The 23,750-nt window shown below is 52.6% G+C and overlaps 8 protein-coding genes across 8 annotated transcripts; 5 read left to right on the forward strand and 3 right to left on the reverse strand.

Moving 5' to 3' along the window:
• Positions 1–231: 231 nt before the first annotated feature.
• Positions 232–1,447, forward strand: BDW70DRAFT_149574 (thioesterase family protein; the record flags this gene model as incomplete). The annotated part of the gene is made up of 3 exons (XM_073739032.1): positions 232–326; positions 424–1,041; positions 1,129–1,447. 3 exons carry the CDS (start codon positions 232–234, stop codon positions 1,445–1,447), a joined length of 1,032 nt encoding a protein of 343 aa, XP_073596945.1.
• On the reverse strand, positions 1,436–2,859 carry BDW70DRAFT_33120 (uncharacterized protein). The gene is made up of 2 exons (XM_073743775.1): positions 1,737–2,859; positions 1,436–1,674 (listed from the first exon to the last, which is right to left on the reverse strand). Exons 1-2 carry the CDS (start codon positions 2,422–2,424, stop codon positions 1,583–1,585), a joined length of 780 nt encoding a protein of 259 aa, XP_073596946.1. The 5' UTR covers positions 2,425–2,859; the 3' UTR covers positions 1,436–1,582.
• A 435-nt stretch (positions 2,860–3,294) lies between these two features.
• On the forward strand, positions 3,295–4,078 carry BDW70DRAFT_167284 (uncharacterized protein; the record flags this gene model as incomplete). Its single annotated transcript, XM_073742187.1, has 2 exons — positions 3,295–3,791; positions 3,830–4,078. The coding sequence occupies 2 exons, from the start codon at positions 3,295–3,297 to the stop codon at positions 4,005–4,007; spliced, it is 675 nt and encodes a 224-aa protein (XP_073596947.1). The 3' UTR covers positions 4,008–4,078.
• A 1,412-nt stretch (positions 4,079–5,490) lies between these two features.
• BDW70DRAFT_33146 (uncharacterized protein) lies at positions 5,491–6,526 on the reverse strand. Its single transcript, XM_073743776.1, has one exon. It carries the CDS (start codon positions 6,397–6,399, stop codon positions 5,803–5,805), a length of 597 nt encoding a protein of 198 aa, XP_073596948.1. The 5' UTR covers positions 6,400–6,526; the 3' UTR covers positions 5,491–5,802.
• Positions 6,527–8,549: 2,023 nt separating this feature from the next.
• On the forward strand, positions 8,550–15,356 carry BDW70DRAFT_33161 (NACHT domain protein). The gene is made up of 4 exons (XM_073743777.1): positions 8,550–9,377; positions 9,431–9,770; positions 9,825–10,100; positions 10,154–15,356. The coding sequence occupies exons 1-4, from the start codon at positions 8,907–8,909 to the stop codon at positions 15,244–15,246; spliced, it is 6,180 nt and encodes a 2,059-aa protein (XP_073596949.1). The 5' UTR covers positions 8,550–8,906; the 3' UTR covers positions 15,247–15,356.
• Positions 15,357–15,590: 234 nt separating this feature from the next.
• BDW70DRAFT_159133 (FAD-binding oxidoreductase) lies at positions 15,591–17,063 on the forward strand (the record flags this gene model as incomplete). Its single annotated transcript, XM_073740642.1, has 2 exons — positions 15,591–15,725; positions 15,783–17,063. The coding sequence occupies 2 exons, from the start codon at positions 15,591–15,593 to the stop codon at positions 17,061–17,063; spliced, it is 1,416 nt and encodes a 471-aa protein (XP_073596950.1).
• Positions 17,064–17,908: 845 nt separating this feature from the next.
• On the reverse strand, positions 17,909–19,543 carry BDW70DRAFT_149578 (Zn(II)2Cys6 transcription factor domain-containing protein; the record flags this gene model as incomplete). Its single annotated transcript, XM_073739033.1, has 2 exons — positions 17,909–18,031; positions 18,422–19,543. 2 exons carry the CDS (start codon positions 19,541–19,543, stop codon positions 17,909–17,911), a joined length of 1,245 nt encoding a protein of 414 aa, XP_073596951.1.
• A 2,625-nt stretch (positions 19,544–22,168) lies between these two features.
• BDW70DRAFT_134505 (trans-aconitate 2-methyltransferase) lies at positions 22,169–23,673 on the forward strand. The gene has a single exon (XM_073736523.1). It carries the CDS (start codon positions 22,433–22,435, stop codon positions 23,282–23,284), a length of 852 nt encoding a protein of 283 aa, XP_073596952.1. The 5' UTR covers positions 22,169–22,432; the 3' UTR covers positions 23,285–23,673.
• The last annotated feature ends 77 nt before the right edge of the window (positions 23,674–23,750 follow it).

Raw genomic sequence — 23,750 nt, forward strand, 5'->3', positions numbered from 1 at the left:
TAGTGATCAGTCTTGTTGAGTGATCCCCAAAGAACCTCGGCTCACGCGGCAGTCTCCGCAACTACATATCCGTCATCACGCCGATAATAAAAAAATAAGAAAAAAATAAAAATAAAAATAAATAAACAATATTCTTCTCACCGTTACGAAAAGTAGCCCAGTACTTAGATTTTCCTTCAAGACCCAGTCATCGTTGAGCGTTGTTGAGTGTCGTGCTAGCGAGTTGTCAAGATGACTGAACCAAGCCACTCATCCATCTTCGAGAAAGCGATTGCCGTGACCCCAATCGACGCAGATACGTACTCGGCCTATCTTGACCCCGCATGGTGCATTGGGAAGGGTATGGGCTGTCGATCCCCCACTGATAAACCTCACCTACGGAAACTGATCTTCATTAGTCCCTCACGGCGGCTACACGGCCAGCGTGCTCTACCGAACAGCCGCAACGCATTTCGCCCGAAAGCACACCGCTACAGATGCAGAACCGAGACGAGGACAATGGCAAGGCCGAATACGCTCTCCTGAGCCTATCGCGTTTCAAATTACGTTCCAGCGACGAACGTTCGCCGGGCCCGCCATCCTGACAGTCCAGGAAATCAAGCTCGGCGCTAGAGTTAGCACGATCCATGTCACGTTGTCCCAGACGCCGGATGAGGACGATGCGGCTGGATCTGAAGACAGGACTAAGCTCGAGGTGAAAGTGCTCGCCTATATTACCCTCGCTCCGCCAGATATGGAGGAGGGTCCCGGTGTCAGAGGAGCCGGGCCGTGGACTGATCTCGCGTCGGGGTTGCCGCAAGGGTCGCTACGCGGCGGCGCAATTGATTTTAAGGCGCTGGCGGAGGATGAAAGGGATGGGGAATGGAGGGCTGGGCCCCCGGCACCTCCCTCGCTGCATGCCGCGAAACACCTCAAGGTATATAGCCCGTCCTCGACGTTGATGCCGAAGACGGTGGAGGAGCGCGCGGGGCAGGCTGTTGATCAGTGGGCGCAGTTCTCGCCTGGCGGGACGCCTGCGCGGTGGTCCAATGAGGCGGTGGTGTACCTTGCGGATATCTTTCCTGCGGCGTTGGATCGGATGGGGGCGATGGAGGCAATGAGGCTTCTTGCCACTGGTGCGGGTGGTAGAACGAGCGCAGGGCCTGCCGAAAAGAGCGGCGGCGCCGCTCTCTTCGGTAGGGTGACGACGGACCAGGGACTGATGCAGTTTTGGTATCCGACTGTGACAATGAATATTGATTTGAAGACGCGGCTCCCTCCGGGCGGGGTGGAGTGGCTATATTCACGGGTGGTGACGAGGATGGTCCGTGGGAGTCGCGCAGACTTGGAGGTCCTGATTCTCGATCAGGAAGGGGAGCTCGTTGCTACGAGTACGCAGGTGGCCTTGGTGGTCGACCCGGCGAGGAATGTCAAAGGGAGATTGCAGGCGGATTCGGGGAAGCTGTGATTACTAGCTATATTGCACTGTACCTATCTACTACTAGACCAGACGGAGACGTCATTACATCCTTCAATGGGATAGGAGACTATGTTGTGAACGGGAGTCACGGACATGGGAAAGGGGAAGACAATAGACGCTAGGTTACTTCCAGCATGAAGAGTTGATGGCGACTTCGACATCACTTTTCTTGAACCCAGGACTGTGGCCTAGGCAGATTCCCTTCTCGACCAGAGCTAATCGTCGTTAGATAGCCGCCAAAGCGCACATGACAGAGGACGCGGGAAGTTAAGCCTACCTGCTGCGAAATCGACCGCATTCACCGTGCGATACGCGGTAACCTCGACCGGTGGCGCCATTGAGAGAGCGACCCCATGTGCTCGCAGATAGCCCACCAGATCGAACAGATCGAACCAGTCCCCATCCAGGTCCCTCTGGGCGTCCGGTGAAAAAGCCGAAAGGGTATCGTGAATCCGAATCTCACGAGAATCTTGTTTTGGACCTGACTCTGTCTGGTTCTGGCTGGACACGACAACCCCAGAATAATGCGTGCCTGCGCCGCCTAGTCTGAAGTATGGAATGTCACTGTAGCGGTCTGGCTGTTTATTGTTCAACCGGGCTTGTAGACAGGCATGAAAGAACGAGGTAATGGTTTCTCGTGGGACAACTGGTAAGAGTAGCCGAAACGGTCGCTTCAACGCCTCGAGGGGAACAGACGGGTTCTTGAGCAGTAGAAAGCCCTGGTACAGACATGATATCCTCAGCTGTTTCGCAAAGACCGCCGCCTCTATCGTCGCCGCACCGGCTGCAGATGGCATGGACTGGGGCGGGAAAGGTGCGTTGCAAGCTGGAGGCAGCACGCCTAGGCCGGCATGCTGACTCGACCGGGGCCACTTCTCATGATCACCCTGCGCTTGCGACTGCTTCGGCAACTGCTCAGACTGGTTCAAGCGAGCAAATTCCTCCAGGCAACCGTTCCCATCCATCGCCGAATGGAGGCATGTCTTCACCGTGTCACGAAGTCGGTGTGCAATCTGTTGATGCGACGCAGGGATTCGAGCCCCGACCACAACATCAGTGAACGAGATAATCGCCTGACATGTCCGTTCCAGAGCAGACTCTAGCCGGGCAATCCGCTGCTGGAGTTCCCTGGTGTGGGCCTCGTTTCGTGCCCGGTACGCCCGTTGCGCCAGGAGGACCTGCTGTCGTCGGCGCTGTGTCTTGTCAACGTAGTGTTTTTCTCTCTTTCTTCTTTTTTCTTCCGATTCAAATCAGACATGGATGACAAAGAGTTATCTACCTCTTTTTTATCTACGCTTTTCTGGCTCCCGGCCATGGGCTGCTTGGACACGTCTGGTCGATGATAGCGCTTCTTGGCGGCTACTCTAGGAGGCTGCACTTCGTCCCCTTTTGAAGGGACCCGAATGGATTCAACGAAAAAGGGGCGTTTCTGAGGGCTCATTTCTCATGTAGAGGGAACGGCGGATTTGGTTTGGGATGACACCTGATTCGAAAGGATGAGAGTAGTGCAGGACAGGCTGGAGAGCTGGAGGAGAGAAGAAAGATCGAAGTCGGTCGCGGGGACTGAATCTCGGCACTCGGAATGATCACTCATCTTATTCACAGACAAAGTATCGGAAAGAATACTGGCCTCGGTTGCGTTGTCATCACATTCAGACGGAACTCCAGCTATTGTTCAAGCGAACCCATCATAGCCAGATCAATGGATGCACCCACGGTTGACGAGTCTATGAAAGGTGTCGTCTTTTGGCGTCCAGGTGAATGTAGTCGACCACTCTTCCCTACGAGTATCACCCCCATCCACTAATATCTCACATCACTAATATCTCACCACTATGGCCGCCAACCCACATACCTATCAACCCATAATAAGCGGCCCAGGAGACATCCGCACCGCCCAAAAAAGACGCCAGATCTATATCCGCCCGTTCCTCCTCTTCTGGCTCGCCTCGTTGCTCGCCGAACTCGTGTTTCTGGCCGTGGGCGTCTTCGTCATGACCGGCACGCGCGACCTCGTCTATAAAGTCCTCTGGACGCTCGTCTTTTGCCCACTAGGCATGGGCGGCGCAATGGGCGGCCTGATCAATGTCTTCATCGTCGACCACTACTACGGCACCAAGGCGGCGCACTTCACGGGGGTTCTCGCCCTGCTGGTCCTTAGCTCATGCAATTATCTCTGTTATAATCTGGATAGGCATTTCGGGTGGTTTGGGGCGTCAGAGCATCCGATGTGGTTCCATTGGCGGTATCCAATGATCTGGGCGGTCGGGTATTGGAACGGGGTGTTACTGTTCACGGATGGCGGCCAGGAGAGGCTTGTGAGGATGGGGTTGTAGGTCGATGAAGACGGACGGAATATCGTACCGGTAGTCCCGGTGAATATACGTCTGGATTGAGGGATGGCCTTCGGACGGGAGCTCACGTGCCCGCTCGCCATGAATGGGGCTATGAACGGATTGCTCAGGTGACTAGTGACTCTGCATATAGTGTTGGATACACATGTATGCTCAAAGGGAAAGGGCAAAAGGAAACTGTATCAGAAAAATGAACATAGCCTTCTAAGGACAGGACACCATATGATGATTGACTATCTATCTTGGTGATGATAGATCTCTTCTTCATTTTCTCTCAATACAATACATTAAGTGTAAGATTCTCACAGATCATCAGGGGTTGGAGATTAGGCTGCTTATATCATATGGCCAGTAATCTCGTCCCAGGCACTGGTGCTCGAGATGAGCCGTCACATGATATTTCCATTGTATAGGATTGAGGTGAACTTCTAGGATTACGCCTCCTGGAATTTTCTCTGATTTTATTTTTATTTTCACTTTTACTTGTTTTTGTTTTTCTTTTTTATTTGTTCTATTTGTTTCTATTTTTATTTTTCTCTCGGCGCCTGTAGCGACGTCCCTAAGTATCAAGGACCTTCTGTACGTAACATCGTGTAGGTTCCTGCTTCGGCACACCTACAATCGAGAGTGAATTTCTGATTATTCTGACTTGAGGTATCACAAGATAAGATGCACCTCAGCGATATACGTGACTGTATGTTTCCAGACCCCTGCTCAAGTATGCACCGCCCATCTGGCCCTGAATCTGACCAATGACGGTGCTCGATAAAAGGTCTCAGAACCCCGAACTACATGGCTGTCAACAGGGCACCCTGGTCGCTAGCTGCACCGCGCCTAGCCATACGACCAGAGACTAGTCTTAGGTCTTCGGTAGTCAAGATCCAGTGCTGACTGTGGATAATCCCTTTCCATTTTTTTTTCCTGCCCAAGGCCGGTCTGGGTCCTATTACAAGATGCCTACTTAAATCCAGGAGCGTCTGCCCCGCATCCTGCCGACAGTGGCTGGCTGTACGTGAGACACCAAACAATTGCTCTACTGCATCCCGCCCAAATTCTCACCACGCTCGTATCGATGCGTTGCTCGCAGAATCATTATTGGTTATCGTTGACGACTGCTCCCTAGTCGAGGACGTCTAACAATGTGTTTTCGCTCGGGCGCTCCGCATATACTCGCGGGCACCTGCAGCTCGCCTATATCTATTTCCAGATCTGGTATGGCGCTGATAAGTTTACTGTTGTGATAGCGGTTCGCCAGATTGGCGAGTGAGAACTCGTCATCTGATCCTGCGAGGTGGGCGGCAGCGGCACGGAGTTGCGGCCGATGGCTGATGGTGCAGGCTGTCGCTGGTTTTGGCGTAATACATCGGGGTTCAACGGTAGAGACTGGACGGCGATCTAGATTTATTCGTCAGTTATCCTGGTGGAGTCGGGTACGGATCGCTTGGGTATTGTTCAGAGGCCGCCTAGTGCGCTGGCAAGCACGCGTCGACAGATGAAGGTCAAGGGTTAGTAGGAACAAGTTCGTGCATATACATACGAACCCGGGGAATACGCACAGCCCCATGGACCACGTCGCCACACGTGACAACATCCGAGCGAGTAGAGAAGGGTAACAATACCATACCCTGGAAACTCTTCTAAAAACCAAGGATGGACGTGCCGTTCATGTAAGAGAGTTCAGACAAATCAGATCCTGGGTTTCAGCCAGTGCCCGTGAAGAATGAACGAACAGCCTGCCCCACCGTAGCTGCGAGCTCTGAAAAAATCTACATAGCCCACAAGCATCATCATGCATAAGTAATTGCCACTGGAGCAGTCGAGTGGACTACGCAAATTTGCAGTGCAGCCGGGACCATGACCTTGGGATCTTGGAATCCCCACACTTTAGAGCGAACTGATGTTAAACGACCATGAGGAATAGTATCACAAGCACAAACACAAACCACAGAACAGGGTCATTTAGATTGACCGGAATGAGCGGCGGGTCAATTACCAGTTCATCGCCAAGGTGAAGTATAATGCATTGCAGGAAATCGGGGATAAACCGGCGGACGATGGGAGGAATCTGTTTATCTCATGAGACAAAGATGCTATAACCGGCAATCCGATGCTGGTGATGACAATTATAGTGCGAGTACGTGGGAATTTTGCTGCTTCTGGTTGTTGCAGTCGACTTCTCGCGGTTCGTGACGCAAGACTATGCGGGTCCCTGAGGTTGCAATTCAAGGCCCAGTGAGACAGCGACGCTTGAGAGACGGCTGAAGTCGTGGATCTCGAAGATTGTCGACACGGAACTGAGGGGCTCCGCAGTTCCCGCCAGAGTGGATGGGCTGAGTAGGCAACCGAGGTGGAGGTGAAGGCTGGTAAATGCTCCCGTTCGCAAATCGTTCTGTATGCATTATCCTCTAGCTCGAATTTTTGACAAGAGCAATGAGATGATGGAATATACCAGCCATTCTGTATTCGCTGGACGATCCACAATAGGCTGTAGAGAAGGGCTGGGTGCACAATCTCCGAAGATCTTTCAACAGAAAGTTTGGAGACCTGTAAAACCGGGCAGACTGGGAGAACTGCGGAGAATAACATGCAGATGTGATATCACGAACGGGGCACGTATCAGGAGAAGGCAAACTAATGCATGCTCTGTGGAGATTTGTGATGAACCATGACGTTTAGCATCGTCGTCTGTCTGAGGATCGTTGCGTCCTCCTAGCAAATTTGGACAGAGTATCAGGTGGACTAACGAAATAATAATTTTCGACAGCGACGGGCAAGCATCTGCCGGAAGTATAGGCTCTCGAGCGCGAGCAGGGCTGTAGCATCCATCATATCTCATCAGATCAACGAGCCGAGCCTGAGTGGGGCCGAAGCCATAAACGAGGTTCCAAAGGACGACGAGCAGGATCGGCGAACGATTGCCCGGCTGATCCTAGAATGATTGGTGGGACTAGCATTGCTCTGTCAATCAAGTTTACGATTGAGGACAAGAGTAAAATAGGCACCTCGAAAGAACTCTGCCATCGTAATCTGACTGACGCCGTCTCTTGTGGAGAATATGCGGTCTGCGCATCTCTGAGCACGCGAGACGCTTTTACTAGAACAAGTATAACGCTTCGGGTGGCGACGGCGATAGCAATATCTTTCCGTGAGGTTCGAGCTCAGGTAGTTCTCCAGTTTCCAGGTGTGTTCATAGCCATGAGTCCAGGGATCCCAAAGAGTTGGAGCCGAAGGAGCATATTCCGTATCACGTAGGATATTTAAATTCCCGTCTGAGCAACAGGCTGAAATGTGTGAAGGCGAACATATCACATTGGTAATATTATACCAGTGGTATTAATAGTACCAAGGTGCAGTTGACAGATGACAGGCAAAAGATGTCGAGCTGAAAGCTGGTGGAGAGAGACTCGAGCATTTATTAGACTAGTTCCAATACGGAATAGCGTGACTGTGCAAACACTCCGTAGGCTGGGCCATCTTCTGCACTTTCCCCTCTCTTCCAACACCACCCTCGCTGGACCACCTGCGTCGACATTTACCGTTTGGCTCTCAGACCATTGCACTATCCTTTGCGGAGTTCCCGTTGCGAGAATGGCATTGACCTCGAGCAGAATGCTACACCAGCTTGGGCCCACGTCGGGAACGCCGGAAATGCCTGCAGTCGTCCTGCAGTTTGTCGATTTTAGCTGGAACCGACGCGCCGTCTCGGCAGCGATTGGCGGGCCTCGACTTCAGCTGAACCAATAAAGGCTGCATAGTGAAATACGCTAAGGCTCGTGCTTTCTGGCGCTAGAACTGTCCAGGTCCCAAGCTCCCGCGCTCCCGCGCTCCTGCCAATCGAGCCCCGGCTTCGATCGAGGGTTCGTCTGGCGAAGATCCTGAGATCATAGTACCTATGTACCCTCTATCTCCAGCTCCATACTCATTTCCTTCAATTCGCCTACCGACAGAATCTCGCCCGTCCTGGTAGGAACCACAATTTGCGGCATTTGTGCATAATGAGGACATTTTGCTGAACCAGATGTCTTGAAACAGAGAGAAACAACGGCCTCGGCCCGCATCGCCTCACAGCCCAGGGGCGTCTCAATAGTCAGACGCAGGCGTTCGGCCAGCTTGCTGCAAATACGCCACCAGCGCCAGGGATTCGCTGGAAATTATACGTTCGACGAACGTAATACCACTTGTACCGGAGATACCGCGATACAAACCCTTTCAGGCTGCACTGCTTCATATCGCCATCGCATCTATCAATAGTCTCGAGTCCAAGAAACTCTCGTAGTCCATCACCGCCGAGCGGGCACCTTGACTGGGGCGTCTCCGCAGCAGCTGATGATCCGCCTGTACAATTGCATAACCGTTCGCTCATAGTCATCTCGTCCATCTCCGAAATTGTAGGGCAGCCAGCCACGCTCGCCCCGCTGCTCAGCAGCCATTGCTGCGGACGGCCCAGCACTTGAGAAGGATGTCACAGGTTGGAAACAGAAAGCCTGCAGATATAAAGGAGACCTCGCAATTCGCGATATTCTGTCTCGTTTCCTGTGCTTCCAATTGTATTTTCAGCTTGAGAACAAGAGCCCTGCAACTTGATTTGACATCTATATCAGTCCAATTTCTCTTATGTTTGTACCCTCATAATATTATAAGTATACGTCGCCAACCTGCTTTCCCTAACCCGTCGCGCCCTTTGCTGTGGATGCTGCCCCTACGGTGAACAATCTACAGAGACAACTCCCCCATCACATCGCAGCGTGTACTACATCTTTTGTTGTCGTGGACGAAGCACGGATCGATCCACACGAAGGTCAAGCTTCTTTCGCCGCATTCTATATTGCTGCTGTTGCTGTTGTGAACCACCCGGAGAAACAACTTCTCGGAACATTTCTCAGTCCAGTCACAGTTCACGCTGTCGGTGCCGTTGCCATTGTATTGAGCAAGACGAGCCGATTCCTGCCAAACCTGTACATCCAAGGCTGACCCCCCCGATACCCACGACCTCGACCCCAGATAATAGCCAGACATCTCATACCTCGCCGCGTTCTCAGCTGCCGTCAAACGTCACCGTCGCCCAACGTTCATCAAACACCCAGCCTATAGTCATGGCCCCCTCAATCCTCTCCCCCATCACACCTACCATGGATGGAATCTTTCGTCAGAAGCGTATCTCAAACTCTCGTCGCGTTTCAGGATTGCAAGATGGAGAAAGCGTCACCTCAGGCGTGGCACGCTCTGTCCACTCACCCCGGGTCATGTCGAGAAGGTTCAACTCGTTGGGAACAACAAATATTTCGAGTGTTGTGACTTCTCTTCAGCGTCGTAGCGGTGAAGAGCTAGGAACAAACACATCCTCCCAGTTACTGACTGCAACTCATGCTTCCATCCTCGAGTGGATCCGTTCTGAGCGTATGAGCTTGTTGCCGCCTGAGGGAAGTGATTATGATAAGGTACTGGCATGGGCTCAGCTTTTCATTGATCGACTACATTCCTTTGACATGGCGATTGAACAATTTGCCGGCGACAGCTATCTTGCAGCGCAATTATCATATGGTTATTGCGCGATGCTTCTCGAGGTACGTATCTTCCTTAACGTATAAGAGCAAACTCTGACGGAATCTCGTTATAGCTCGGTCGAGAGAACGCTGCTGCATTGATGCTCTCCTTTGGCTTCTTCTACAGCATCTCCATGACTCTAGTAAACCTCCTAGAGCGGACCGAGCTCTTTGGTGTCTCCCAAGATATCCAGGAGCAGCTTATCCTCGCTCTAGCGGACCTCGTTACCCTCGTCGCAAGCGTCTCGACCCACTTTCACAAGGCAATTCGTGGGATGACAACGGCTTCGGTCTCTGTCAACATTTACCGCACTTTCCCTAGCCAGATCCAAACCTTCCAGCAACGCTGCGAGAGAATTGCCGAGTCCATGTGGAGACATCAGCTTCTCAGAGAGAATCTGGATGGAGATAAAGGCAAGTTGAAACCGCGCCTTGAAAACTGTCTCGACTACTGACGACAACCCGCAGTGTCAGAAGTAAAAGCCATTAGAGCCTGGTTGGCCCCAGAGGACCGCGTGGTTGAGAGTATCGCCGACCACAGTTCCCATCTGGCACATGATCGCGAGGAACTCACTTGCCTTTGGCTGGGCCCGTACTTGACCCGCTTTTTGAAGACGCAACAGAAGCATCTCAGCATTACTGGCCAGCCAGGATCTGGCAAGACCGTTCTTGCTTCTGTCATCGTTGATCATCTGCAACATCCACACGGTGGCGTATCCTACCAGGCTCTGCACGTTCCCATCAGTATGTGAATTATCTACCTTCCATTGTATTGGATATTGACTGACTCGTATTAGATGGCCGGATTGCTGTGCAAACAAGCTCCTTAGCGATTGCAAAGACAATTCTTTCTCAAATCTTTGAGAAGCGTATCGGGAATGTGCAGCTGTTCCGTATTTTGAGCGATGCTCTGCATCGAAGCAAGGTCGCTGCTGATTATGAAGCCTACGATAACCTCCTCTGGGACACTGTGGAACAAGCCCTCGCTTCCGCTCTGAAGGGGGCGAAGGAATTGGTCTTGGTTGTGGACGGTGTAGATGAGGCCACCTGTGGCGAGGAACAGTTACTGCAGAGGCTGATTCGAGCTTCCACAAAATCTTCCAACGTCAGGCTCATCACACTGGGTTCCCGCAACCCTCCTGAGGCTCCAGGGCAAGCTCGAGTCCGTATCTCTGAAGACATCATCTTTGAGGACATCTCTGCCGTCGTACGTGGCTGCTTTGGGAACAGTCAGGCTTTCAAGGGCCTGTCAGCCATAGAACAAGAAACTGTTGTGGAGCGGATCACAGCGGCGTCAAAGGGTTCGTTCCTTATAGCCAAGCTCATCACGAAACGTGTTCGTCGAGAGCAGAGCACGGAAAGCCTGCGAAAATCAGTTGACAGCCTGATCTCGGCCAAGCCAACTGTCACCGATTTCGTTCTCCATTCTCTGCAACAAGCCGAAGTCACTACCGAAGCCAAGCTCATGCTGCTCTGGCTTGCTACGGTCGAGCGTCCGTTGCACGTGCAGGAACTGTCTGCTCTCGCTTCCATCCAGACAGAGAAACAAACGATCTCTGATACGCGCGTCGACATATTGCACGCTCTGAAGCCGTTTAATTCGCTCGTGTTTCTTCAGTATGACTATGTGTCCCTCCGTCACGCCCTTATTCGCAGCGCAGTTGTGGAGGTTTTCACCCAAGGCAAGCTGGTACCATCTCTCAAGGATCGCCACAGCGACCTTCTCGCCAGGCTCCTGGTATATATCAAGACCACAATTACTGAACAGCACGAGCCGTCGTCCTTGCCATCTCTGGACCACCAGGAGGCGAATATGCTATTAGGAAAGTACCCACTTTTAGAGTTTTCCCTCCGCTACTGGGTTTCGGTCTTCCGTCAAACGACAGTATTCACCAAGGACGGTGAGGCTGCCGCCTCTAAGGCGATTGCAAAGCTGCTCCCAACGTCGACCGCGGTTGTCCGCCTCCTTAGGACCGTGTTGGACAACGTGTCTACTCCAATACTATTAACGTTCCAGACGTTGGTCACCAACGTCTACCGCACCATATTGACCACGGAGAATGTGACAACTCTCCAGGCCATCATCACGTTAGCCACGTTGCTGCGCCAGGTTAACCGTCCGGAGACGTTCACTCTATTCTATGAGGCAGCTAATCTCAGCCAAAAACTGCTGACGGCGCGCCACATCGTCACTCAGCAGATGGTCACCACCTTCCTAGAAATCACAACCGAGAGCATCACGGAAACAAAAACAGATATTATGATCAAGCGCGAAGAGATGCTTCAAGTGCTCGTTCAATGTTACAAAATACACTACGGTAATACTTCCGAGAAGGTTATCGCTGTTCTTCAGCAACTTGCCGAACACTATCGCAGAGTGAAAGAAATCAAGAAGGCCGAGACCATTATTGCTGACATTCAGTCCATCACCTCGACTGATTATAGCTCGTCTTCTGCCGGATCGACGGGCTCTTTGGACATTCGCCTTGTCGGCCGTGGAAAGCCAGGTTACGAGGGCGGAAACATTCTCCGTCTTGACCTGGAAGAGGAGGACGACCTGCTGGAGACAACGGAGTCGCTTGAGGTGGAGGCCCTAATCGAGCGTGTTAAGAAATATATCGAGGAAGGTCGAGTTGATCTTGCAGAGCGTCTCTACGTCGAGTACTGGCAGCGAGTGACCAGAGAAGCCCGCATGCACTCTTCTGCAGTATGGGATGAGAAAAAAATGAAAATCATCCTCGCCTACTCTGTTTTTCTCCGGACCGAAAAGAGGGAGCACGAAGCATCCTCGGTCCTGACCAGCTTCTGGCAGGATTACCAACAGACGAGTGTCTCCCTGTCCGAATCGTCCGTGGTTCATCTAGAGGAGATTGCAAAGGTAATGAAGAGTGTCGGGCTTTCCACTACCGCATTGAGCGTTTTCAAGCAAATTTCGGAGTACTATCAGAGCACTCGCCGTACGGAGACGTCGAGCTACCAGCAGGTTCAACAGTTACTGCACTCCACCTCTCAGGAGATCATCAAGTCTGCCACATCTGCCTCCATTGTTTCTGAATCGACCTTGGAGGAGATGATTTTGGAAGTCTCAACCTCGTCCACCTCTATCAACCAGACATTCTACAGCAGCACCGAGACTTTAGCCGCCCTGTACATCTCTCAGCGCCGATGGCAGCAAGCTTCCCGTATGATCAAGCGCATCCTGCACAACACATGGGCGTCCTTCTTCGCGGCAACACTGCAGGACGTGACGCTACCTCAGAAACACGTGGACTCTTCCCTTGGCCTTGCCGAGCGTCTGGCCCAGTGCTACCACTCCCGCCACCGGCTGGCCAAGGAGCAGGACACCCGATTGCGCATCTATTACGCCGTCCGCTCCGGACTCAACGTCGAAGACAAGCTGCGCCAGCATCACGTCTCTGAGTTGCTGCGCCTCCTGGAGCGCACATCGCAGACTGAGCTGACCATTAGCGTCTATCAGGAGCTGCTGAATGACTACGCCAAGCACTATGGCCCTGACCATCCAACAGTCATTCAGACCCTGCGTACCCTCGCTGAGCTCACCAGGCCACGTCCAATTTTCCTGGACTACTACCAACAGATTATTCAAGCGTTGAACAAGGATGGGAAATACCACCCTGAATCGCTGGAACCTTTGGACATCGTTGCGGCCGAGCTCTGGAATCAAGGCCGGCACTCCGATGCACTGCACTACTGTCATATTCTCTACACGGCTTGGCTGAACCATCCCAAACTCAGCCCCAAGTTTCAGGATGAGAAATTCGTGCAGGGAATATTCACCCGTTACACCCAGTGCCTACGTGCGGTTCGCACTGAGTACTCGGCGCTCCACAAGGTTACCTTAGACTACCAGGAGAAGTGCAAAGCAGTTTTTAGCGCAACTGCATCAATCACCGTGCAGGCGACATTGACTCTTGCCCAGCTGTGCCAGGAATCGAAGCACTACGAAGTCGAGGCAATCCGCCTGTACGAGGAGCTTCTCAAGATCAATTCCAGTGAGGTCCAATCGGACGAGATCCGCGCCACCCTCGACTCCCTGTATGAAGAGCAGTCTGCGATTCTTACCAACTCTCAACTGACAGAGTCTGCCTCCTCCACGCAAGTGGAGCAGGCGGTCCGGGTGCTGAAGAAGCGCATCACCACGCTGCGTGAAAGCTACGGTTGGGCGCATGAGGAGTCCCTCAGCAGGATGAAGGAGGTTATAAGCTTTTATTCCAGGCAGAGCAAGACCGAGCAGGTGGTCCAAGAACTGCAGGAAGCCACAGTTCATATCCTCTCTTCCGAAACGTCTACCACTCGTCTGAGTGAGGCGGCTGCGACAATCGTGTCCTCGTACATTGAGACGAAGCAGACACAGAAGGCCGTGGAACTAACCAACGAGGTCTACCGGCAAATTATGAGGAAAGACACTACAAACGTCAAGTCGTCCAAGTTTGATCTTACCACCAAGAGCCGCCAAAGCTTAATTTTCCTCGCTCAGCTTGAACACCACCTCCACCGCCAGACGTCCACGGTCACCGAAATTCTTGCTTCTTTGACCACCGAGCTGGTTTACTTTGAAGAGTTCCAACAGCTGATCCGGTCCAGCAGCACCTTCTTGTCCGCCAGTGCATCTGCTGCTCGTCTGCATTACTTCCTGGTGACGAACAATCGCCAGCACATCGCTGCTGAGATAACTAACGAATTCATTACCTACCTTTTGGCGAACGAGGGCAAGCGGGTTGGATTCAAGTCTGCGGAGGAAGTTAAAGTGTTTGTCATGATGGTTTTGGACTACTTCAGCACTCGTCAGTCTAAGGACATTGTTCGTTCGATCGGATTCGCCAGCAACAGCCATGTTCGCGAACTCATCAAGTTGAACAAGTACGAAGAGGCATGCGAACTTGCTCTTGCTTCCTTCAAGTACATCGCTGCCCAATCGAGTTACCGCACACCAGCCATTGCTCGCTTCGTCCTTGCGCTCAGTATAAACGTGTCGGGTCGCGGGCTTCACCTCAACGAAGCGGCCCGCAAGCGAATGCTTGCCGTTTCCGCCACCATCATGCAGGACGTTCTCAAAGTCCTCGGCGAATTGAGGATCAACCTCGCCCAGGTTGGCCTCGAGCATCTGAACAGCCTCATCGGTGTGCTTGGCGAACAGGCCGACTACCCGACTCTTGCGGCGGTTCTCACCTCGATCTGGCATAGCCGTGAGGCTCAGCGCGATTGGGATCCATACATCACTCTATCCCTTGGTCGCCTCTACATCATGGCTCGGTACTTCGTCGGCGATACCACCGCAGCCGTCCGCCTGGCGGAAGACATCGTCTACAACTGTCGCCGCGTTCACGGCGCTCGCCACCCCAGCACTCTCCAAATGTCCATTCTGCTGTCGCAACTCTATACTGGTATCGGCCAGCGCTACCAGGCCCACAAGGATGCGCAAGAGTTAGCCAACCGGTACTACAAGCGCGCTGCCGCACTCCACGAGAACATTCTTCGAGCGCTAAGCGACCCTACGTTCGCCGACTTGGACGGCAGCCTCGACGGCGGAATGAGCACCGATGGCTCCGTTCTCGACCTTGACAGCGACCTTGCAAACGCCGCCCTCAGTGACGACCAAGTTCGCGAACATTTCAGGCTGTTCAAGCTCGCCATCCAGCGTCTTGGCGGCTGGCCGAAGGACTATAGCGAGTACGAGCGCCTCAATGCAGACCTCTTCCGTGAGTACCCTGATGCTCTCAAGGGCATCGAAGGCGTCGAGAAATGGGATCTCAAGAGCTTTGGAGCAGGAAAAGCGGAGAGTGATGAGGACCAGGTAGATGTTAATTTCAGTGATTGGAGGCTTTTCGGTGAGAGCCAGCTTGCTCACTCGGCGAACGGGGTTGAATGAAGCTGAGGAGGAGCCCTGATTCGTTTTCGTGTTGTGTTCATATCAGACTGTACTTGAATATCAGACTGTACTTAATACTTACTGCGCCTAATTGATCCCTTGCATGTTTTGTTCCTGACCATCGCTCTTCCCTCAAACCGAAGACAGACGACTCTCGACTCGCGACGAGGCAGTAGCGACTGTAAAAGGTATTCTCGCCTCCCAGCGAAACTCTTACTATTGCTCACCATACGCAGTACAAGGATCCTTGGCCACCACTGACTCTAGTCGTTCTTTGCATTGAGCAGCTGCTGCCCATCGCGAATCCCGTGTTACCCTTCAAAATTCTCCTCAGCAGATTTAATATGAGCAGCACAAGCGATCTTCAGTTGCTCACTGATGAACTCCGCTCCACACTCAAGTGTCCCATACTTACCCCAGACTCTGATGGTTACGCAACAAGTATCCTGCGATGGAACGACGCTGTGCCGAACGCTGCGGTATCTTCTCGCTTTCGCTTGCCCCCGTGCCTGGGACTTGCCGTGCTGACTTTCTAGGCCCTCGTGGTATACCCTGAATCTGCCGATGACGTCGCAACTATTGTCCGTAGAAGCGTCAGACACAAGGTCCCATTTGCGGTCGCCTGCGGTAAACATACGACAAGCACCGGCTCCTCGTGTGATGGGGGCCTCGTTATCGATCTGGCGCGCATGAACCACGTGGCGGTGGACTCGGAATCGAGACTGGTCACTGTCGGCGGAGGCTGTCGCTGGAAAGATGTTGGTGACGCCATTGAGGGGTATGGGCTGGCCATGGTTAGTGGTATAGTGAACGATACGGGGGTTGGCGGGATCGCGCTTGGGGGAGGGTATGGCTGGCTTGCACCGCGCCACGGACTCATTCTGGATAACCTCGTCGCAGCGACCGTCGTCTTGGCAGATGGCAGTATCGCTACCGCGTCCAAAGAGGAGAACCCCGATCTCTTCTGGGCTCTCCGAGGCGCCGGGCAATGCTTTGGCGTTGTCGTCGAGTTCGTCTTTAGGGCTCACGAGCACCAGGATCCGGTCTGGGCGGGCTTGCTTGGATTCTCGCTGGATCATTTAGAAGCTGTCTTTGGCTTTGCCAATACCTTGGTCGAGAGCACGAATGGGGACTCGGCTATGGTTATTCAGCTATCCAGATACCCCTTCTCGCGGCAGGGCCGCGATGTGGGAATTATGGCAATCGTCTTCCATTACGGCGACGCTAAGTCGGCCGAGACTGTCTTCCAGCCCTTGCTCAACCTGGAACCTATTGTCAACACGACCAAGGCCCAGTCTTACGCATCGGTCAACAACATGTTGACGGCCGAGGCAAAACGCGGTGGCCGCAACGTATCTAAAGGTGCCGCGTACACGACACCCCTTCGACCAGCTTTTGTGAAGGATATGATCATCCCTGAAATGGAAAGACTTCACCTCGAAGTGCCGGGATCGGATCGGTCGATAATAGAGTTTGAATTCTACAAGCCGGACAAATGGTGTGAGGTTCCAGTCACGGCCACGGCACACGGGCACCGAGGGCATGTCCAGAATGTCATGATCGGCCTCTACTGGAAAGATGAGCAGGACGACGTGAGAATGGAGAAGTGGTCGCGCCACATCGCTGGCCTAGTGGCTGCAGAGCGAGCCAGCCACGGTAGGCCAGCCGAGGGCCCAGTTACTGAGTATGGGAACTATGATCATCTATCTGCGCATGCGCTCGATGTTTTCGGGGTCAACTACACGCGGCTGGTCCAGCTGAAGAAGCGGTATGATCCTGATAATGTCTTCAACAAATGGTATTCCTTGGTGGAGTAGATCTTTCTGTAACTGATTCCTTCGTATCGCACGGCCATTCTTAGACTCGTGTATCTTTACGGACGGTCTATTTTTTTGGTATTTTTTTCCTTATCGTCAGCTTTAGTAATTCCATCAGAAAGTCGAAATTTCAAGCACTCGACACCCGCCCTTGGATGTTGATTGAGGAGCTGTTTTGTATGGAGAAGTCAGCACTTACTGCGTAAACTTAGACCGATCAGCGACTTCAGGCGGTGCGGAAAAATCAGGAATTAGGGCTCAACTAACCACACCATGTCTCGACAGCAAACAACAGCAAAAGCTGACATCTCACCAGAAAAGAGCCGGCAGGAAACGAAGAGAAACCCATTGACACAAAGACCGTTCTTTCCAGACTGGATTCGAATCGCGTCGACGCAAAAATCAGGCTGCTAGCCGCCTCGTGCACAGCCCTGCAACCGCACTGAAGAATTTGCCGCCACTCGCGACGGAATCGATTTCCAATACGAACTGACAGAAATTCAATAATTAGTGGGGCATACCCACATCGATCTCACGCTAATGCTTAGCCCAATCGATCACGCAAGCTGCGCCTACACCTGCCTTTCGATTGGCATCGGGCCCCTCTGGATGCTATCTCCAGTCTCCGGCGCCGGACACCACATCTCCGGGATTACTGAAAACTCCGGTCACAAGAGACAAGACAAAATTAGACACAATAAGACCCGGAGCTAGGCAGAATAAGACCCGGGTATTCCGTGCTTTGCTAGCTAGCTGATAGCTTTATTTGGTAGCCGAACGCTTGACGCGTTGCTTTTTCCCATGGCGGCTTACACGTAACACATAACACGTAGCACGAAGTCGGCTTACAGAGGACCGTTGTGCGGTGTGGCACCAAGAAGGATCGGTACAGAGTACGATCGTATCGAGGCTGATTGCGTGAAGGGAGTCTGACAGGTCTGACACCGCTGGATTGGGTGCGAGTTACACTGCTGGTTCGGCCCTTTAGTGTGGAGCTTATTTTGGGCAGGGTGTCTCCTTTTCCCCTTTTGATGTAGTGATTGGATGATCAGTAAATAGATAAGTAGGGTTGACAGAGAGGCAGACGGGCAGATTGAAAGAAGGGCGTTGGGTCACTATCGAAGATTCTGATAGCGTACGGGGTTTGATGCCTGAGATTTGGGAGATGCGCATGGATTGAGACGGAAAAACATATCTATTTTGTATTCAGATTATAAATTATGAAGTAGCCGCCCAGCAGATACCGAATCCTTCACGTAGAAGAGAGTTGATATAGAAGTCGCAAAAAAAAACAAGGGGTATAATGAGAGAATCGTCTATAGCCAGGGTATCCATGATCTCACAGCGTCAAATTTCACCTGCGTCTTCCACTGCAGGTTTGCAAACAGTGGGGAGAGAAGGAACGTCTCGTTTCCAAACCCGGAATTATCTAGCGCGCAGTACCTCCTGTCAAATTCCTGGATCAGGACGCCTAGCTTGGCGAGCTCGGCACGGAGGGTGTTGGCATTGCTGATTTGCTCCTTGCGGTGGTCGATGGGCGACGTTGAGGTTGCTCTCGGTGTTGGGGTTGGCGGAGGTGGAGGCGTCTGCTGCTGCCCGCTCGTATCGCCTCGCGGAAGAATCTGGTCAAAGGCAGCCGTCATATAATGTAGGAGAGCAATCATCTGCGTAAGAAGGACCATGCCGTGGGTACGGTGAGGATCTGCGCAGTTCAGGACGTTGGTGCAGAGGGCCATGTTGGCGCGGTGCTCGGTTAGGAAGTCGTCGAGGATGAAGGCGCTGGATGGTGGTTTTGGCATGCTGAGCTCGGTTAATTTGAAGCTGATGCTTTGCTGGCACCAGCAGGTGACTGGGGCTGGGACTGGTGAGTTCAGGCCGGATGTCGTGGTGGTCGTCGGGCCTGTGGCTCCATAATGGCTGTGGCCGTCCCGGGAACTTGGCGGCGAGATGGGGCTGAGAGGGATCGTCATCGCAGGCTGAGTCGAAGGAACAGGATGCGAGTCTGGAACATCCAGTGAAAAGGGAAACGCTGTCGGATCTGAGAGCGGAGTATCGAAGGGGTTCAACGAAAGAAGACCGGCGATATCATCATCTACGAATCCTTCAGAGTAGATATCACTGTTTCCGAAGTCGGGCGGACACGCTGGTTGCGCTGGGATATCGACAGTGGTGGTGGGCAGCGTTTCTGAAGAGACGGGAGATGGGACGGAGAGGACTCTCTTCTTTTCCTTTGGTGGGCAGGTCTGGTCTGCTTCTTGGCGAGGCCGTGGCCTTTTGATTCCGCGCAGCGAGATGCTGTAAACGCAGGGTGTATTCCGTGTAGCACAGCGCCGGCAGGTCGGTCTATCCTTAGAGCACTTAACCTTTGCTTGGTTGCACTGGCCGCACGAGCTTCTCAGAGGTCGGTCGTCGCGACGCGGTGGCACTATAGCGGTGGTGGCAGCCGTAGGTGAGAAGATTGGTGCCGGCATCTCGGCCATTTCGGGCATGGGGAAGGCGCCGGGCTCAGAGTGATCTGGGGACGCCATCTGAGGTTATGCAATCGTGTCGTTGCCGGCCGTACCCGTGGGAAATTTCTTCAGAAATGGTGGAAGATATGTGCAAACAAAATGGTTAGCCGGCGAGACGACTGGGCCTCTTATAAGCTTGATACCACCGCCCTACACCCCTCAATAGTCGGCAGTGCTTAATCACATATTCCTCATTGGTACAGTAGCCAGCCACTGACTGTCTTGGCACTATGATCTGCAGTGCGAGAGATCATAGGTCGATCGACCGCGACTGATTTTACTCTGCTTCTGCTCTCGATTGTTTGCCTGATCTGGCACAGTTCTTGGACTGCTGTTTCCTTCTTGGGCTAACAGATCTGACCGAGGTTGGTCACGGTTCGTGTGAAGTGGATCCAAGAGTCCTGACACCATGGGTGTCAGCCAGCCTCGAGTGCGTACATGTTCGTGCAGACAGATACAGCCAAGTGGATCATTATCACGTAGATCGTGGCCCACACCAATGGCCCGTCTCGCTTGCGTCAGAGCGGCGGGACGAGCTCGACAGCATCACAACCGACTTCCAAGGTATGCATTCTTGCTGGGCATGCTTCCATCACAATAATGGCCTATCTTACGTCACGGGCCCTGGCATATACTAGATTTTGACTGCAAGCGCTACCTGCAGCCAGCCTTATCTTGCATCAGGCATAGTTCGCCCTCTGCAACCTCGTCACAGTAATACAAGTTGCAAGAGGGGAATCCGGTTGGCCTTCAAGCTGAGGACTCGAGCGAGGAGCACGTCAAGTGGCGACAATGCGCCTGAGTAGTCTATTGCAGAAACCAATGGCAGCAGTGAGCTGTATGAGCTACCGTCCTCCGGCGCGCAATCCGGATTGTTCTGATCAGCGGTTCTTGAATTGGCGTCAGAACAGATAAAAATCGCGGGGCGTTTATGATGCAAGTGTTGGGATGTAATCTATATCCTACAGAGGCGCATCCCAAACTGCAACTGGCGATAAAAGAGCCCAGATTCCGTCTGTGAACACAAACAGCTACTCATAGGAAGCGGGACGGCCATTGCAAAGTAGATGTGCTGTCAGCTCTTGGCTAGCAGGCAATTCAAGTCACGGACAACGTGGCGAAGAAAGTGCGCTGGTTAAACGGGTCATTTACTGGCAGACTCGCAAATTGGTAGCATTGGCCGCACAAAAGCAATATCTGCGTTCTTTTCGTATGCGCCTATGATGATTGATGGAGAGTGATGAAGGTTCAGACGACATTTGCATCCTTGCCAATCTCTCAAGGTATACGTATACCATCAGGACAGCCGGTGCGGCAGGGTAGTTCGGAACTCGCCGCTAAGGTTGAAAAGCTCGCGCCATCAGCTGCTATCACAGCGAATGGGATATAACTTGCGCAATACACTGCTGACAAGCTCCGCGGGACAAGCTGACCATCATGCAGGTCATCGGATAGCTTCACTGTCAGACCAGACATTTGTTCTCGACAGTCCTAAGGTGGCCCTGCACCATGGATAATCACACTAATGGCCTATTAATAGGACAGTTGCAACCATGATCATGAGTGGCTACTGGTCTAGCCGCGCAAATAACGACCTAGAGACCAGAGGCCAGGGGCGACGCGCTGGAGAGTCCAGCTCGACTCGAGCTCAGGCCTAGTAAAATGTCGTGTAGGGTCCGGATGAGCCATAGCATGCACCATAAGTGCGAAACTTGCAGAAAATCCGCAGCTTACATCGAAATGCAAGACTGAGCAACCAATGACAACCAATAGCAAAGGAGATAGATCAGAACTAAGCTTACGCCTATGTCTGACCCTGCGTCTGTGATCAGATTCCGGAGCGGAGATGCCAATTATCCTTGATCTGCACCAGGTTTACACATTATGAATAGTGACCAAGCAGCTAGAGCCTCGCACACGGTATTTCTCGAGGTACAGTCCGATCCGAAGTCGCTTTGATCCGTGGTGTCGAGCTGGGTATTCCTTAGACGCTCCTCAAGAAGGATAGCATGATCTACATCATGCATCCCTATTTGACTGCGACCTCCCGGACCACCACGTTCAATGGTATTGTTGTGGAGCTCTTGATTAATTGGCGCGGGCGGTGTTCGGAACCAGTCGATCTTCGATCCGGTATGATTTAATAGCGGTCGGCCAAACCCGATAATCTTTGTCTTGAGGCGTTCGACAAAAGAGTTGGTTGCTGACGAGAATCTACTTCGGAGTAGTGCGGACTGGTGAAGAGATATGCATTCTGCATGCACGGGGGCGATTTGAACCATTTGCTTGGCGTCAGCTCTGGTGGGGGAAACCAGCCTGCAGCCATTCCACTCGATCGCCACGACCCATCACAACATGCAGATTTATTGCAATAGCCCTCATTATGTGGTTCAGCCGGATCCTTCACCTGAAAATTTTGACAGTGGCCAAGCTTTATTCGTCACGAAGCTCACTGCGATCCGTGCAGCATGCGGCGTGACTGGAATCGAATTCCAAAAAAGGGCGATCTGAGACCCATGATCATAGCAGCAGCGATTGTGCTGGGCTAGATCAAAATAAGTATCCTCAAGCAAGTGGATCCTGGAGATGATAGACAGCAGGGTCAAGGAGGCTGACGTGCAGTCGGCTTTCGCCGTGTTGTGATCTTGATGTTTCGAGGGAAGCACTTTTTGAGAGTCTCGAGAACGGCACGTGTCGCTGACTCATCACCGTAATCGGCACATAACCACTGGCTGAGTCAACCACGATCTCCGATTATCGCCAGTTCTTTTCTTGGGGTCTCCACGGTCTACACCGTCACACACTACAACCACCTACAGCCACGAGAAAGACACCACCTCGATAGTTTGCGCGTGCATCATGTCCTTCACGGCCCGATCATTACGGCGGGTGCTTACATTCACTTCTCGCGAATTCCATTGTTCACGGACCATGGCGGCATCCGACTGGAGTGCCAAACAATACCTCAAGTTCGAGGCTGAACGCACACGGCCTGCTCGTGATCTGCTCGCCCAGGTTCCACTCGATTCACCACATCGCGTCGTGGATCTAGGCTGCGGACCTGGCAACTCAACAGCCGTCCTTGTATCCCGGTATCCAGATGCCCGTGTGACAGGAATGGACTCGTCCCCAGATATGATCGGGAAGGCTCGCGAAACACTCCCGGGAATCGAGTTTACAGTCGATGACCTCAGTACGTATACACCTAAAGATCCGGTAGACCTATTCTTCTCCAACGCCGTCTTCCAGTGGTTACCGCGGGACCAACGTCTGGAAATCATCAGACGCCTTATTCAATCGCAGCCTTCAGGCGGCGTCTTTGCCTTTCAAGTACCGGACAATTTAGCTGAGCCATCGCACGTCACAATGCGTGAAATTGCCGCCAATGGTCCGTGGTCGAGCACGCTACAATCCGTTGCTCGCGAAAGCTTTCAATCGCCGCATGAACTGTACGATGAACTGAAGCCGCTCTGTGCTGAGGTGAACATCTGGCATACCTACTATAACCATTCGCTGGAGAATCATAAGGCTGTCGTAGAATGGGTCAAGGGGACAGGTCTGCGACCGTTCATTGACCCTTTGTCGCAGCCGGATCGGGAGTCGTTCTTGAAGGCTTACCTGGGTCGTCTGGAGCAATTATATCCAAAGTCCTTTGATGGAAGGGTGTTGTTACGCTATCCTCGGCTGTTCGTGGTTGCTGTCAGGAACTAGCAGCAGCTTGCAGCCGTTCGGCAGCAGGCAGGAACAGCTCTGTCGCACAGCATCACCAGCGCACCACCCACGACCTGCATTAGTTCTGGTCACAGTCCTACATAATGTGCATATTGCAGAAATACCGACATTGTCCAACGTCTCTCATACTAGCACTTCCATGCTCCGGACCCTGGTTCGAGATAAGCTTGCCGCTGCAGCAAAGCTTATCGTAGGTCAATCCGGCTAGCGGGATCCATTAGAGCACTCTGCATTCCTTTGTACTCCTATCAGATTGCTGGGTCCGGCCACGCGGGTTTACGGAACATCAGTATGAGTGGCCAATTGGCTTCGTCCTTCGGGTCTAGAACACAGATTGAGAACCATTATTAATTTCAGTTCCACGGAATCAAGTGGGCCGGTCCAACTCGTGATGGAGAATTTCGCATATCGCCGCCGGCATTCTGCGGCGCAAAAAAAAAAAAAT

The sequence above is a fragment of the Aspergillus foveolatus genome (assembly GCF_047715535.1).
Source record: "Aspergillus foveolatus strain CBS 279.81 unplaced genomic scaffold BDW70scaffold_18, whole genome shotgun sequence".
In the NCBI taxonomy this organism is placed as follows: domain Eukaryota; kingdom Fungi; phylum Ascomycota; class Eurotiomycetes; order Eurotiales; family Aspergillaceae; genus Aspergillus; species Aspergillus foveolatus.